Here is a 17,068-nt window from a genome sequence, read left to right as displayed (position 1 = left end):
AGCCCCAGACTCTGCTTGAGAATACTACAGGATTGTGGGGGAGCCGGAGCCTATCCCAGCAAGCAATGGCTGCAAGGCGGGATACACCCAGGGTTGGACATCAGCAGCTGCACAAGCACAATTAATATCAGTTTGAAAGGGTTACAGTGGTCCTGAAGTGGTGGATTTTAAGCATGAGCCAGATTCCCAATTTTCTCATTTGCTGGACTAGAACCCCAAGACAGGATTAAACTATCTGTAGGCAAGCAATATAAAATTGATATCACAATCAATGGTAATGGCATTGTCTTCTTCAGTACCAATAGATCTCAGATGGGTTTGAAACTTGCCAATGAGCAGGGCTGGTGGTAAAAATGGGGTTGAAGAGTACAAAGTACACACTGATCCTGGAATTACCAGCAATGTATTATTAGGTGATATTTAGAGTCAGGAAGAGTCTAATAGTATATATATACATACTGGGCATTCCCAGTTCTGTTGGTTCCCATACTCCGTTTTTGAGTTCTTCAGTACAGTTTAAATTTCTACAAAAAATTCAGCAACATTTCAGTCAGTCACAAACTGCTCCTGCTTGTTTTCATTGTTGTCTTTGTGGCTGTCCTGGGAGGGCAGCTTTTAAAAGGGACTCCTGCTCCTGCTCCTTCCCTTAAGGAGCTGCCATCGCACGTGAGTTTAACCTCTGGGTTAATGAGTTGACAGATCTTATTACAGGCCCAGCCAGCCCTTTTGACCCTTTTGTTTTGGCGTTTGTCATTGACAATTTTAAAGACGCACCTAGTTCAAAGGTGTGTCCGTTGAACACACCACACCTCTCCTCTGAGACCTTCCTGCCAGTATGACAAAGGCATTGCCGGTGATCAAGTGAGCACGGTTGTCTCAGCACCGCAAGGGTGGGATGGGATCAGTTGTCAGGGCTCCCTCGGCTCACAGAGGACGCTTGCAGGCATGCAGTATGGGCAGTGTCCGTTTCTCTTAGGCTGGATTAGCATCAAGAATAAACAGAACTAACTGGGACCTCCCACCGCCAAAATATTCTGCTTCTCCAGACTGCCCTGAGGTTAAAACGGAAAAAATCACACTTGACAAAATCAGGCAGGACAGAATAAGATACTGTGGGACCCAAATTTGTGTCTGTGTTGTGGATGGAACTTGAAATGCCTGTCGGACTCCGCCTGACATTTTCTCCAACACTGCAGCAAACATCAAGGGAAGCCACAAGGCTTTGGTTTAGCCCAGAATTTCCTCATTCCTCAATTTCTTCAGATAACCAAAGAATTTGAATTCTTGAATCCAGCACACCTGCAATGTTCTTCGTCCGAGTCATGTATTTAGAAACTGTAACAAGCTGAACATTACAAACAATTGTGTGTGTAACTGATGAAGGCATTACAATTACATGGAAGTGTATTTAAAATTGAGAATGGGAAGCACTTTTTTACACAAAGCGTCATGGGATTATGGAACAAGCTACTCAGCCATATTGCTGAAGCCGGTACTTTGGCATCTTTCATTAAATGGCTGGACATTGTTGGACAGTGTTGGACATTCAAAGGAACAAGTAGAGGTTAATTTCACATTAAAAAGAGAAAGAAAGAAAAGTTACCATGATAAAAAGAGAAGAGTGTTTTGGATGTAGAGGAGAGAGACAGAGGGCAGGATTGAGGCAAAGGGAGAATATGAAAGAAAACATGATAGTGGGTAATGAGAAGGTGAGGGGGGGGGCATTTTTCTTGGAAATTTGAGCGACAAATTCCAGAGAATGCACGGATGGCAGCAATCTGTAAATAAATGGAAAGGTTAGAAAGGTATTAACAGATCAGTGAATGTTGCAGGAATGTGTGAACCTAGTTTAAGATAATTCTAGCTTTTGATTTCTAGCATGCAAGTTGTGTATAATTGATGCGTGCCATTGTCAGTAGCAGTGACGACGTGGGAAGCAAAGATGTTCTGTGCGTGCCTTTGGGGGTTTGTGTCTGGTCCCACTATGAGATCAGGATGGCTCCTCAGGAGGCAAGCACAGCGAACAGTGTGCGAAGGTCTTTGCTGGTTTCCTCTATAGTGTGGGGGCAATGTCCTTGAGGACACAGAATCCCTTATGTGTAGTGTTCTCCTTCCTGTCAGGGTTTCTAACTTTTTATTTCTCATTGTCTAGGTTGCAGAAGACCTTGGAGACTGCAAGCGTACAGCCTTCAATCTCACCTCCACCGATGGGGAGAATGACGGAAAGAATATAATTTTCCCTCCGAAACTCAGTTCAGTACAGTTCTGCTGCATTTTCACCATGCTAGTGAAAGAGCACAACAGGTAGGTCCCATGTTACGGTTTGCTCTCATGTCTGCCTGTTACGATGGCCTTCCGTTTGTCCATCCGTTTTCTAACCACTTCTTCTAATTCAGGGTTACAGGGGAGCCAGAGCCTATCCCAGCAAGCAATGAGTTCAAGGCGGCGTACACCATAGATGGGGAAACCAGTCCAGCGGCAGACATAAACAGACACGCACTCACACCAGGGACAGTTTTCCTAGAAGCCAGTTAACTTACCAGTGTGTCTTTGGGTTGTGGAAGGAGACCGGTGCTTCGCACACAAACACGCGGAGAACATTCAAACCACACGGATGGCACCCGTGGTCAGAATTTATTATCCCAAGGATCCTGGTACGTCCTGGGTGCCTGCAGGCTTGCGGTAGTTAATGAGATTGACACTTCTCTTGTGTGGATGGGTGAACCAGACACCCCCACATGTCCTGTTTTCTCCCAAGAAATTAAGGAGGTTTTTGCCTGAAACCCACATCTTAAAATAATTGGTGATACTAAACTGGATGGGTAATCAGTGTGTATATATCTAAAAAAAAACATGCTTCCAGGTTTTTTTAAATAAATCAGCCTAAGAGGTTGGGAGTAGGACACTTTTGGAAGGGCTGCAAGATGAGAATCCTTGTAACACATTTTGTAAGCAGTGTTCTCTCGGGGAGTGAATCTCTGGAATGGGTGAGGTTTGTTTAAACTGCACCAGGCCCGGATAATGAACAGCAGAGGTTCTGTGGAAGGATTGCAGTGCCTCATCTAGCATAAGTTTTGATTGATTAACAGTTCCGAGCTTTAGGGACCAATTTGTGAAAGAAGTGCACATTTCAGTTAAGTGAAAGGGTGAACACATCATCTAGCCAGATTGCTTGCTCATGCCTGGATTCTGTTGCTAAGAATTTTTTCTGGTCAGTGGGGTTCCCTTTGATTCGGACCAGGTTTAAAGTAATTAGTCACTGCCGTGGTTCCAGCTCGTTAATCCGTCCGCCTTTCAGAATTTGTGCAGAGCTGGCAGGAAACAGCAGGTGCAAATTACAAAACCGAAGCGTGATAAAATTTCACAGTGAGCTCCTTACCACTTCTCTTATAGCAGGGTGGTTTATGTGATCTTAATAAGAATGAATGAAAAATATGCCAGCGTGTCAGCGTTTTTCAAAGGCATAATATTCAACAAGCTGCGTTTTCTGCCTGTTACATTTGTTCGCTCACTGACCATTTATTTCTTGTCTACAAACTGGACAATTAGTCTGATTAAAATGAAATGATAGGGTGGCACAGCGGTAAGCATTGCTGTCTCACAGCACTGGGGCCCCTGGGTTCAATTCCTGGGGTGCTATCTGGGTGGAGTTTGTATGTTCTCCCTGTGGTTACGTAGGTTTCTTCTGGGTGCTCCTTTTTTCTCTCCCAGTTCAAAGATATAGGTCGAATAATTGGCTTTTAGGAACATTGGCCTTAGGAGGGAGATCGAGAGTGTGTTTTCTGTTTCGTCCTGTCTAGTGTTCCCACCTTGAGCCCATTGCTTGCTGGGATACGTTTCGGCTCACCCATGACCTTGGATTGGTTAAAGCAGTTAGGAAATGGATGGATGGAAAATGAAATGACAAGTGGCAGCTATAAAACATTGTAATTATGCCTAAATTGTATTTTGCTTAAAAGATGACGTCTTATGGAGCTACATGACCAGTGAAAATTGTTGGAGGTTTGGATTTTCGGTCAGCGAAAAGTCATAGATTTCCTGCACTGCTCTATAAAGGCCATATTGTGCCTCTTGGACTGAGGGTTAGAAAAACAGAAAAACGTAGCAATAAAACCGATTTGCATACAAGCCACATGCTTCATTCTGGACATGGGGCACAGAGCACTGTCCCATAGTGAGTTGGTCAAACTAGTAATCAAACCTAATGCAAAAAGCCTTCCTGTTTTTTTTCTCATTGTGCATTGAGAAAATGTTCATTTGCATGCAAAGTGCGCATTTTAATCAGGCCATTAAGGTTGAATTTTTACACCCTTGCAGGCATTGAAACTACATCCCCCCACCATCTCAGTCACTTCTCTTTTGCCAGTAATGTCAGAGCTTGAAAAGTTTGAGGTAGAAAATGTTTCCCCTCTTTATGACCCACGTCCTATGGTTTTATCCTAAGCAGCTGCTTGCCCTTGTAAAGCAGATTCTGCTTTCAATTAGGCCCCCCTGGGCGCAGACTTTTCTTCCCCCTCGAAACACTGTTTTGTGCTGTTGCTGAGGCTAAGTAAAGATGACATACCAATCTGTTGCATACCAAAAAGGCTGGAGCGATCTGGATAGAAGACATAGAAAACGAGGAGCTCCAAGGAATGGGTGACCTCTTATCCTCTTCCAAGCCTACAAAGATCCCTGTCTAAAACCTAAAGGGAAACTACTATGGGTGGGTTGAATAGATTCAACATTTGTGTGAAAATTTGGACTAACCGGGATTTGCTACTTTAATTGCAGATGGCAAAGATGAAGTTTGAGTTTTGTGCTTACTCCCATTAGGCTACATTGCACTTTTATTATGGTTTCACTGGAGGTTTGTTGCAGTTTCCTATGGCTTCAATGCACTTTCACTGTGCTTTGCAACACTGGATCAAGGGACCAGCCAATTAGAAAGGAGGAGAAAGAAGATTTGCTTAGCTGCAGCATTTTATGCTGACAAAGGGAAAGTGAAAGAGAAGGTGCAAGGACTGTAACAATTTGTAAAATAAGTTATGCAATGCCTCTTTTTTTAATTGGGTGAAAAATATGCGTTCGTTTTGCAGATAACTAGAGTCCGGTGAAATATTACTTACAAAGGTAGTCTGTGGAGAGGAGGTGGCGGAAGGGTCATGCTATTGTGGATTAGGATATTATAGGTCTGTCAATGGATCATACTTTGAGCACCACTTAACACAGTTCTACCTTCCCCTTCCTGCTCACTCCCAGACTGCTTGAGAAATGCTCAGGAAAGAAGGGGGACTGCAGTCAGACACTGGCCTGATTCATTTTGTGCTAATCCACTTACTAGTCTCCTGAATCAGACATGACCAGGGCTGGATAGGCCATCATGGCTCAGAAAATCTATAAACTGGACTGTATGAGTTATCCATTTCCCACCTGTAATGGAAAGAAAGGGTGCTCTCAGGCTTTTTGCTAAAAGGAAGAGACGCAGAAATATGTTATGTTGTGTGGTGTTCACTTTAGTTTCATGCTAGTGGTCCAGCAATCATCTAAAAATGGGCCTAGAATATCAATAAATGAATAATAATGAGAACGTGTTTGTCTATAGGTTGTTTTATGTGTAAAACATACCTGGGGTAAGCAATCCAGTTTTTGGTAACCAAACCAGAGAATGACCCAGTGTCAGAAGTGACCACCAGGCAAAATGAGATAACCATTTCTGTGTATCTTCAGTTGAGCTCTGTGGTCCAGATGTCATTCATTTGAGTTTGGATCATGTCAAAGCTGCCTGAGACTGGATTCCTTAAGACACAGTGCATCATGGGCTGAGAGCTACTGGAGTAAAGTGGATTTAGTTGATCCTAATCCCTATGAAGATGTTTCCTGGATATCGGAGAAGAGCACAATGAACAAGAGAATATTTAATTCAAATAAAAATAAAAAATTGTAATATTTAAATAAATTCATTAAGGTGTTTTCAGAAATGTAGGAAAAGACATGGATGATATCCCTAGTATGCTGTACCTTCACATGTTCTGTCTCCCAAGGCTTTGCAGACTCCACATATTCCTTATATCCAAGGTGTGTCCAACAACTTAGCAATAACAATATATAAAAAAACTACTCCAAGCTGTTCATGGATAAATTGCCAGAATGATTTTTTGGAAGACAGGTGAAGAATGAATGAAGCAAAGCTAAAGTGAAATAAATGTTGAATAGCAGGAAAGTACATTACACAATAAAAGTAGTCAGTCACTCTTCATACCAGATGTGTGTTGATGGCTAAGCTGGAGTTGACACACTGTCCCTCACTGCCTGGGGTGTTTAGATCCAGGAACAACCAACCAGCTTAGTATAGTCAAACACAGTCCAAAAATGATCAACCACAAATCACACCACCTCAGCATGACCTATGGGGAGATCCAAGTGTGTTAGTCCAAGTGTGGCAGGAGTGTCTGTCCCTGTGGAGCTTCTCGCATGGTGATTTGATGGCAGTCTAACTGCATGGCACTATGCTGAACAAGTCAAGGAATCTCACTTGCTGCCTTTCGTGTGGGCTCATCCTGGCATGACAACTTCTCAATTAGGACAGCGCACATCCTCGTGCTGCTCGTATTACAGCGGCCTTCTTGCAAGACGAGAATGTGATGGTTCAAGTGTGCCATTCTGCCCTGCATGCCAGACTCGAGCCTCACTGATCATTTGTGTTATGAGCTGGCCTGACGCTTGGCGTGGAGACTAGTGAACAGGTGCTTGTCCAGACTGCATGAAAGGAGGGGAGAGACTCTCACACAACAGCAGCTGCAACCTGGTGCGATGAGTGAGTCCCTGATCTACTGATTGTGTTGTTTGCTGTGTTGGCCAGGCTCATTACTGGCCTGGGACTTTCACAGTAGACATGTGACAGATGATAATCTGTATAAGGATTTTATCTGTCTGTTCAATAAAATGTCTGCCCGCCTTTGGCGAAAAAATGTTAATTTTTTGATTACCTTGTAATGTTTTTTGCAATTACAGTTGATGTATTTCGTTTGATGTACAGTACACATGAAAAGGGTAACAGGGTTCTAAAATATTAAAGAAATTAAGTTATTATTTAATTTTAAAATTATTATTTAATTATTATTTAATTTTTTGACCACATAGATTTATTATGTTGTGCAAAACATTTCACCTGTACTACGATACAAAATACCAGAGTACTCAGAACCTTTAGTTAAAGGCCTGTTTGGTCTTGATATGTGAAGACCTCGAAAAATCCCTGTGCATGTTGGAGTGGAAATTAATATTTAACTTTAATTATAAATGTAAAAAAATGTCTAACACCTGCTGAAATTTAACCACGACGATCCGGATGGATTCCAATGAAGGTCACAGTAAACCAGTTGACCAGAACTGTGTTACCCCTTTTCTTACACATTAATAATTTTACAGAGATCAGTAACTATAGACATGTTGGAGTTGTGCTTCAGCAGCATGGCCCAAAGCATTAGAATATCACAAAGCAGGACAACACTTGTGCCTTGTTACCTTGATAAATTTATGAATTTTCACTCTCTTTTTATCACCAGCAGTTCCCTAGTTTTCAGAGTCTCAGAGGGTTTTTGCATTCAAATGCAACAGATTAAAGACCATGAATAGTGAATTTCTGGGGGCATTTCTCTATCCTCCATTTCATAATGGAGGTCATTTCTGCCATTTCTTTTATCCGGTTCTGTAACATTCCAGTCTCACCTGCTCTCACACTCTTGAGTTTTTGGTGTCCTGATGCAAATTGTGGAGGTGAAAAAGAAATTCCTGAAGAAATTCCTTTGCAAAGGAATTTATTATTATGCTTGTAATATACTGTGTGTGGTGTTGTCCACTGTACTCTGTCATCTGTTGACTTGACTCTGCCTTATGTAAGCACCTGTTTTTTAGATAATACTGTATAACTACCTGCTAAAACACAGATTCATTGGATTGTTCTGGCATTTATGCAGCGTGGTTGTGTTAAACACAAGCTTATGATATCGAAATTCTCACCACAAAAGGTGTCCTATTTGTTGGCTCTGAGAAGTGCAACAACAACTACCTTAACAGGTAAGAATTTATTGCACACACACTTTTATTAAAGATCTAACTTGGTGGGTCTTTCAGCTCTAAAAACACAATCTGCTGGTGGTGGTGGCAGGACTCAGATCTTTGCATAAACAGGGATGAATGTGATTAGACATTGTCAAAATTAAGCCTATGGAAAAGTGTTTTTTAACAGGGCATCTTAGTCACTTCTTTTTGTACTGAATATTGCACTATTGTAAAACAGGGTTCATCTAATACGCCAAAGTAGGTTTTGTGCCTTTATTTACAGAGAATGCTTATATATACTGTACATGCTTATATTTATTTAATATCTTACTCTTTTGCATCAAAAGGATAAAACTTTATCTTAACTACTCTAGACAAAGGCTAGACTGAGTGATGCATTGAAAATTGTTATAAAAGTCGTATGGCGAAATGTAACCTTGGTGAACATAATAAATGCATGATCCATTTTAAGCAATACAAGTGTCAGGACCATGTGGATGAGCAGAGAAAATAAAGAGTTAGCTCCAGAAACAATCCCAGTTGAGTACGTGGCATGTGTTTGTGAACTCCCAGGCAATCTGAGAATTCTGATTAAATCAGAAATGTTACCCAGAGGCGTTCCAGCATATGGTTAAATAAAGAACATATATAATTAGGACCAGGCAGCACAGAACTTTGGGAAAACTGCACATGTTTTTCAAGTCTTTTGCAGATAGATAAGGCTTAAAGTATCTTGCATTTTAATACACTGTTATTATTTTTTTTTATCCTTGGGAAGGTCTATTATAAGGTATAAGGTTAATTGTAAAGTGACTTTTTTCCACAGTACATTTGAATGGTAGTTTTGTGCAGGCAAAGGTTTTACTATGTTTTTACCACACAATTGCTCCGCTTTGCCTTTGTCGACATCACACTTTGTTGTCACCACAGTGAAACACACAGCCAGGTTTTGCTTTGTAGAAGACAAGTACATTTATAGTTTTAGAAACCTCTTACAATGACTATTAACAGTAATTTGTAATTAAGAACTAGTTTTGAAGGCAGCCTTCATGTGGATGATGGTGTTGCCATCTTTGGCATGAAATTGAGTCAGTTCTATGGCATAACTCAACTGGGGTGCCCAGCTACTAGGAGGACAAGCTGGTTTTGGTTAATCTTTGCTTTGGCACAGAAATAGACCATCATTTCAGACACACCTTGGAGTGTCCCAGTGACCATAGCCAAAACGAACATAAAGAGACCCATTTCCTGAATGTCATAATCTTTGTGAAACTCCCTCTTGAGGTACATTTCCCAGTTACCCGTCTTTGTGCCTTCCTCCAGTTTTGCGCCATGTCTGCACAATAAATTCCCATTTCTGAGATACACTGTGCTGCCTTTGCACCTGTCATTTTTTCCAACTTGGCTAAGCCTCGGACTCTTGTGTGATTCCTTCTAGCGAAGTCAAGACAGCCAAGATGGCCATTGGAGAGAAGAAGACGATGGTGAAAAAGGAGGAGGAAGGCGTCGTGTTGCAGTATGTGGACCCTCCAGATGGCGGCTGGGGCTGGATGATTGTGCTGCATTGCTTTCTGGTAAGTAACTGGAGAGGCGCTCGGTGATCAAGCACAACAAGGTTTCAGCACCGCAGCACCGCAGGTCTGGAATTCAATCCAGAGTCCCAGAGCTGTGAGACAGCAATACTAACAACTGTGCCACCCTATTTTGTGTAATGATGCTGAATAATAGAGAAAGGTAGACCATTCTTTCTGTCAGATGGCTTCTTCGAGATCTGGATATGGACTGTGTACATTTCAGTTTGCCATGAATAGCTTTCTGTCTTGCATGCTCTCTCAACAGCATTCCAAAGAGACCCCAAACCACTGCCTTCACCTCACTAACCAATTATTTTGTGTATCTGCAGAAATGCAGATTAGCTAATATATAGAGAGTGATTTTATAACCATGTTTTTTGACCCTCTGACACTGATTTCCATTCTAAGTACAGTTCTGTTTCTTTTTTGTCTGAGAATTAAGAATTGTGTTTATTGTGAAACCATATGACTCTCAACTCCTAATGGCACAATCCTGTAAAGTGGACAAGCACTTTACAGCTTTCTCTTTTCTTCTGTTCTTATAGTAAACATTATTGCACTATTTGTCACAAAGCAGATTCCCTCTAGATTGGCTTATTGGATTCTGAATAGTTTTATATGTTTTTTGAATCAGTAGACCTGATGGGATAATTGCCAGTCTAATATGAAGCACAGTTTGCCCACTCTAGAAGATAAGAATAAGGATGTGCTGAGACACTCAAATGAGAAAATGACTATGTTCCTTATAGAGGACATTCATAAGAACAGAAAGAAATGTCCCAGGTTTTACTCTTCTCCTGTAACATCCATTTTGTCTGACTTATGTATATGTCTCTGCTGTTCCAGGTGAACATTCTGGTTATGGGCACTCTGAAGTCATTTGGGATATTCTTTGTGGCATTCCAGGATGCCTTTGGAGGCTCCTCGGAGCAAATCAGCTGGATCGGTTCCATCATGTCTAGCCTACGGCTCTCTGCTGGTCAGCATTGCCAATAACACAGCTCTGTCACTGTCATTAAGACGTTTATTCTCGCTGTTTTACTTTCTTAGCCCTTATGAAATTTTAATAGATGAACATGGCACTTCAGCACTTTTAGCACAGTTGTTCCTGGACATCGGGTACTTATTTCTTTCTTTTACCATATTCTTCCACAACAAACATTTTTGGTGTAAATCACTGCACTAGAAAGTCATCGTTATGATTTACCCTCATGAACGTCAGAAGCTGCTGTACCACACTGCTATTATCATAATAATTATGGTTTGGCATTAGTCTAGTGCACTGTTGTAGAGTACATTCATGGTAAAATGAAGGAAAGTGCAGTGAAAGTAAATTTGTTTTAAATGGTAAAAGGGTAAAACAACCCACTTGCCTTAGTGAACTGTCAGGAAGATGTATTTACACTAGTTTAGCTCTTGTGATAGGTAGGCAACACTTTCAGGCAGTTTAAGATGGTGCAACATGAAACATCTGTTTAATACAACAATATTTCATTGAGCGATAGCCCTTGCATACAGTGGAGTGTTGAACATGTCAGGTCAAAAGCTTGTTGTAAGACAAGACAGTAGAATAGGAACAAGCAGAGGATAATTCCACAGTGAGAAGAAGAAGACAATGTTTCGACTATGGAGCCTCTTCATGTGGAAAAATGAAGAAAAGAGCAGGAATTCTGGTCATCAGTAACCGGTCTGAAGCAACGTCTTCTTCTCCTGCAGATCAGTTCTCTTCTTCTTCTGTAGGACCCCTGGCGTCAGTTGCTTGTGGGAAACTGGGCAACCGCTTGACATCCATAGTAGGGGCTGTCCTCGTCAGTGCCGGTTTCCTGACCAGCATCCTCGCCACCAACGTTATCTTCCTGTACATTAGCATGGGCATCATTGTCGGTAAGTGAGAGGAAGAGGCTGGGCCTCAACAGTGCTTCCTACCATACCTGTAGAGCCATGTCATCTTCCCTTCATTGGGCTGACTGTTTAATTCTGTGGACAGATGCATGTTAACATTTATCCAGGTCTCCTCTACAGCTTTATACTCTAGATGTGTGAGCAAATCCATCTTGTAATTTTCAGAAGTTAAATATCTGAAAAGATCCAAACTAAATTTCCAGTTGATCCAGTTATGACATTAATAATAATAATAAACTTTATTTTATATAGTGCCTTTAAAGGTGGCTTCTCAAAGCGCTTTACAGAATGACAACAGCAACAACAACAATTAAAAATAAACAATAAAAAATACACAAGACAAACACGATGAGAATATGCAGAGGAGACAGTAGATGGTGGTACTAAATACAGTAGGAGCAGAGGGGTAAAGAATGGAACCAGTTAAGTAAAGGCTCTTCTAAAGAAGAAGTTTTTGAGTCTGGATTTGAAGGGGTTTAGAGAAGGTGAGTCTCTGATATCCTTGGGGAGAGAGTTCCAGAGCTTAGGGGCATAACAGGAGAAACCCTGTCAGCCATAAAGTGTAGACAGGCTTGGGGGACAGATAGGAGACCAGAATTAGAGGAGCGAAGGTTGGGAGATGGGAAGTAGGGTTATAATAGATCAGACAGTTGCCAAGCCATGCAGAGCCTTATAGGTGAGCATGAGGATTTAAAAATCTACACAAAACTTGACAGGAAGCCAGTGCAAGGACTCCAGGATGGGAGTAATGTGATCACTTGCACTAGATCTGGTCAGGATTCTGGCTGCCGAATTTTGGACATACTGGAGTTTGTTCAGTGTGGATTTAGATACTGCAGTGAGTACAGCATTACAGTCAATTTGGGAGAAGACAAATGTGTTGATCAGCTTTTCAGCCACAGTTAGTGATAACATTGGGCGTAGTCTAGCGATATTTCTGAAGTGAAAGAAAGATGTTTTTACAATATGCTGCACGTGTGGGTTAAATGTTAAGCCTGAAACAAATATTGCCCCAAGGTTTTTCAATTTAGACTGAAGCTCAAGTACAGTACCATCAACAGACAGGGTTGCAGAATTGGCTTTACAAATTGATGGGGGGGGGTTGCCAATAAGCATGACTTCAGTCTTGTCATAGTTAAGATGAAGGAAATTTTGAGTCATCCAAGTTTTTTTGTCAGAGATGCAATTAGATAGGATAGAGACAGCCACATCAGTGTCAGGTTTGGTATGGATGTATATTTGAGTATTATCAGCATGGAAATGATAGTTGAGCCCATGTGACCTTAAAAGCTGACCAAGTGGAAACATGTAAATGCTGAAAAGTAGGGGACCCAGTATCAAACCCTGAGGGACACCAGACTTAACGAGACCAATTTCAGACCTAAATCCGCCAAGAGAGACAAAGACAGCGATCAGTGAGGTAAGGCTTGGACCATTTGAGAGCAGTGTCAGAAACTGCAAACACAGTCTCAAGGCAAAAAAATAAGATGTTATGGTTAACAGTGTCGTAAGCAGCACTGAGATCAAGAAGAATGAGGATAGAGAGAAAACCAGAATCAGAAGCTATTAGCAGATCAGCTTTGACCAGGTCAATTTCTGTGCTGTGAAGTTGACAGAAGCCAGATTGGAGGGTTCTAAAAGGTTATTTACAATGAGGTGGATATGTAATTGAAATCTGACAGCACATTTTAGAATTTTTGTAAGAAAGGGTAAGTTGGAGATTGGGCGAAAATTGTTTAGATTGTCCAGAGCCATGATAGGTTTTTTTAGCACGGGGTAATGGCAACAGTTTTTGAGGACCATTGGTACAACACCTGTGCTCAAGGATTCATTTATTATATTGAGGACAATAGGGTGGAGAGAAGTGAAACAGGACTGAAATAAAGTGGTGGGAACGGGATCTAATATAGAGGTGGTGGATTTCAGGTTTACTGAGGGATGCAGAGTCAAGAAGAGAGACGTTGGAGAGAAGGGAACCAGAAAAGTATAACAAGCAGGGAGCAGGTGTGGGAATGATATGAGTTGGGGAGAGAATGTGATGCCGGATGTTGTCGATGTTGGAGCTAAAGAAATCTAAAAATGTGTTGCAAAGTTGCAATGAGGCAGGTAATGTGGTGGGGCAGTTAGGCTTTGGCAGTCTGTTGATGGTGGAGAAAAGATGCCTGGGGTTGACATTGACTTAAGGTGACTAATTTAGTCAACCCAAACAAGATGGCACCAAAATGCCAAGAGTCTGATCTCTTTCTCTTCTATCTAGTGTTGGTGCACAGCCTCTGAAATACTGGTAAAATGTATACTTCCCCTGCCAGCTTTGCGACTGAAGAAGTCCATAACTTATGATACTCTAATAATCAATAGAAAACAAGTAATTTGATTTCACTCCTAATTTAACACTATGATACTGTATATCAACATTTCAGTACTTCAAAGCGTACTTTTAGAAATGGGAAGTATTTTCCACATCCTGATTGGCTTGGAAAATGCAAAAATTCAAGATTAACATGTTTTAGTCTCCTGTTCCAGGCAGGAATCGTTTAACTGAGAAACTGAAGTTGAACCAAAACATGGGCCTTGTGGCTCTAAAGGACTGGTTTTGGGACCTCTGACTGAGATATAATTTCATTTTAGGCTTCGATATTGTCAAGATGTGCTATCAGCCTCACATTGTCATTGTCTTCCTCAGGCACGGGATTTGCTCTCTTGTATCAGGTCACCTCTGTCGTCACGGCAATGTATTTCAGAAAGAGGCTGGCGACTGCCTACTCCATTGGCCGCTCAGGGATGGGGCTGACCTTTGCCCTTGCTCCCTTCACTCAGCTTCTGCTGGAGCAGTATGGCTGGGAAGGTATGTGGGGCTCTGTGTGCCTGGTGCCAAAATGAAATATTCCCTTTAGAATATTCCCTTTGGGTTTGTATGTGGACCAAATAAGACCATGGGAAATAAGGGAGATACCAGGGGAATCATAAGTGAATTATGTGCTTATCAAAAAACAAAAGAGCAATAATATAACTGTTGGACATAAATATGAGGCTAAGGGTAAATGACATAATCCTGTCTTCTAATAAAATCTACAGTATATAGAAATTAGTGTTTGGGGGAATAAAACATTAGTTGTATGGAAACTGATTTATTAAAAGTATATAAAAGTCCTGCTCAGTAAGTTGTTAGTGGTTTTTTGATCTGAGGATTACATCAAGGCGTACATGACTCCAAATCTCTCAGCAAGAAAAATAGAGAACCATCTAACTTTCCAATATCTTAACAAAACTGGAACATACATTTGTAAGGAACTAGCACTAGATCATTAATTTGAGTTTCCCCCTTTGACAGAACACCAGCCTTAATCAACGGTGAGACAGAATAGTTGAATATTTTTTTATGTAGTCTGAGTAATACCTTCACAGATCTGTATATGATACTTATATTATTCATATGATGTATTACTTGCATTATTCGTATGATTGCGAATAATAAAATTTATAATCCTTAAGAACCATTAATCAAAAAGGCAAAACATAACGTAAGTATTTATAATGCATAACAGCTGTTGCAATGAGGACATAGCAGGTGTCACGGAGTTCATGCTGAGTCTGAGTGAAATGTGTTTGAATAGCTCCTGGTGGACATTTGCCAGGATTACAAAAACACCAGGAAGTCTGGCATGATGGACTATCAACTAGGCAGAGGCTCACCTGGCACAGCAGCTTGGGTCAATATAGAGGTGGGCAGAGGAAAGTTAGTGTGGGAAAATGCGTACTTTTTGGAACTTGCCCCTGCCAAACCTTACTGAGTTTTTATTCTTATGTTGAAACTTTTGATTTGAGTTTTTCTGTCTGATTTTTCTCTGTTTTGAATTAATATTGGGTAGTTGCATGCCTGCTGCCTTTAGAAATCAACCATTGAAACAGGGTTTAAAATCTTTAAAGATGGTCCATATGCACTCTATTAGATCTTTTTATTTCTGTTCCCGTTTGCAGTTCAAGGCTTTTAAATGGGCTGCACATGTCACTTTGTTCTGTGAACATGCTGTAGATGACACAAATGGTGCCCTCTAGTTTGGACTGGCTAAGGGGAAACTGAAAATTAGTCCTTGGATCTCAGCATATCCTGTCTGTAACCTACCCCTGGGGAAGCAGCAGTCTGGTTAGAACTGGCGTTTGCTGTCATGTCAATTGTTTTGAGAGCCATTGTGGGTCAGCATTGATCAGGATAGGATTCCAAGCCAGAGACAACAGCAACTGCACCAGTGTGTTCCAGTGTGTTGCCACTGCGAATCTGCAAAGGACACATTTTAATAGACTTAAAGGGGATTTAATGGTAAAGTGTGTATATCTTGGTAGGTAATCAGTTTGGCCACGATAGCAAAATGCCGTGGAGCTAATTAGATACTTTAACAACATGATACACGTTTCAAAGCTGAAATCTGTCCAATTTCTCTGAACAAAGTCTGAAAGATTTAGTAAAAATTGCCTCAACTACAAATTACTTCTTTGCGTCAAGCAAAGTGTTTGACCCACAGAAACTCTTTTATAAGAGGTACTAGGAAGTGCAGCATTTCAGATGTAGGCATGTTATTTGAACTGTTAAAACAGGTGATGTTTCTTGCAAAAACATAGTGTTGATATGGAATTGATCATTAATTGATCATAAGTGATCATTAAGAGCAAATTCTCCTCCCAGTTCTCCTCGCAATCTTTAAATTAAATTGAAATGTTAAGTATGTCACTAGTCCCCTTATAACAATCAAAAGTTAATAGTGAAAAGATCCACTTGTATTTGTTTTTTTATATATATAGATTTCTTTTGTTAAAGCTTTCTGATATGTGAGTGCTTCCTCTTTCACAGGAGCACTTCTAATCTTAGGAGGCCTCATGCTCAACCTGGTGGCATCTGGAATGCTCCTGAGACCCATCAGTGTCAAGGCTCCTGAGCTGCCCTCCTCTTCCTCCTCTCTCCTGAAGGACCATGCTAGCAAAGCAGAAAAAGTTCAGGGTCACTATAAGAACTGCTTTAATGGGTGCATTCCTTTAACAACCAGCAGCATCAAGACCGACTCCATGTCAGGAGAGCAGAGAAACATGTCCACACCTGAAAAAGTACCCATCAACCCAGAAGCCTCACAAACCCTGGAGCCAGCAAACACCCTCATCCAAAACGGTGTCATCCAAAACGGCATCTTCCAAAATAGGCATATTAAGAATGACTGCAATGGGGACAACATGCCAGAGGAAACGAAGGTGTTCCTGGAGCAGAATGGCAAGACTCTATCGATAGAGATGTCAACAAGCAAAAGTGTCAGTGAAGAACTCCCAAAGACCAAAATCTTGGATTTCTCACTACTAAAAGACCCTTTCTTCTGCATCTACACATGGTCACTGGTCTTCAGCCAGCTGGCCTATTTTATCCCCTATTTCCACCTTTCAGCCCGAGCCAGGAATCTTGGGATTGACCCCATGGATGCTTCCTTTATTATCTCAGTGGCAGGTAAGTCACAGTTACATTGCATGCCATTCTTGAATTTTACTGTGGGCAAGGAGACCTGGTACTT

At 41.2% G+C, this 17,068-nt stretch overlaps 1 protein-coding gene across 4 annotated transcripts in view; it reads left to right on the top strand.

Moving 5' to 3' along the window:
- Positions 1 to 17,068, top strand: part of slc16a4 (solute carrier family 16 member 4) — a 43,029-nt gene that overhangs the window by 4,686 nt on the left and 21,275 nt on the right. For 2 of the 4 annotated variants that reach the window (XM_088640332.1, XM_088640333.1), the window contains exons 3-8: positions 2,153 to 2,304; positions 9,482 to 9,617; positions 10,464 to 10,596; positions 11,334 to 11,501; positions 14,203 to 14,364; positions 16,366 to 17,004. In XM_088640332.1, coding sequence (XP_088496458.1) covers positions 2,153 to 2,304; positions 9,482 to 9,617; positions 10,464 to 10,596; positions 11,334 to 11,501; positions 14,203 to 14,364; positions 16,366 to 17,004 — 1,390 coding nt within the window. Of the gene's footprint in view, positions 1 to 1,742; positions 2,029 to 2,152; positions 2,305 to 9,481; positions 9,618 to 10,463; positions 10,597 to 11,333; positions 11,502 to 14,202; positions 14,365 to 16,365; positions 17,005 to 17,068 lie in introns of those variants that run through there. The other 2 variants (XM_088640330.1, XM_088640331.1) reach the window with 2 other exon arrangements.

Source organism: Lepisosteus platostomus, chromosome 7, assembly GCF_059453375.1.
Source record: "Lepisosteus platostomus isolate fLepPlt1 chromosome 7, fLepPlt1.hap1, whole genome shotgun sequence".
NCBI classification, from domain to species: Eukaryota; Metazoa; Chordata; class Actinopteri; order Semionotiformes; family Lepisosteidae; genus Lepisosteus; species Lepisosteus platostomus.
This window is presented reverse-complemented; position numbering and strand designations above follow the sequence as displayed.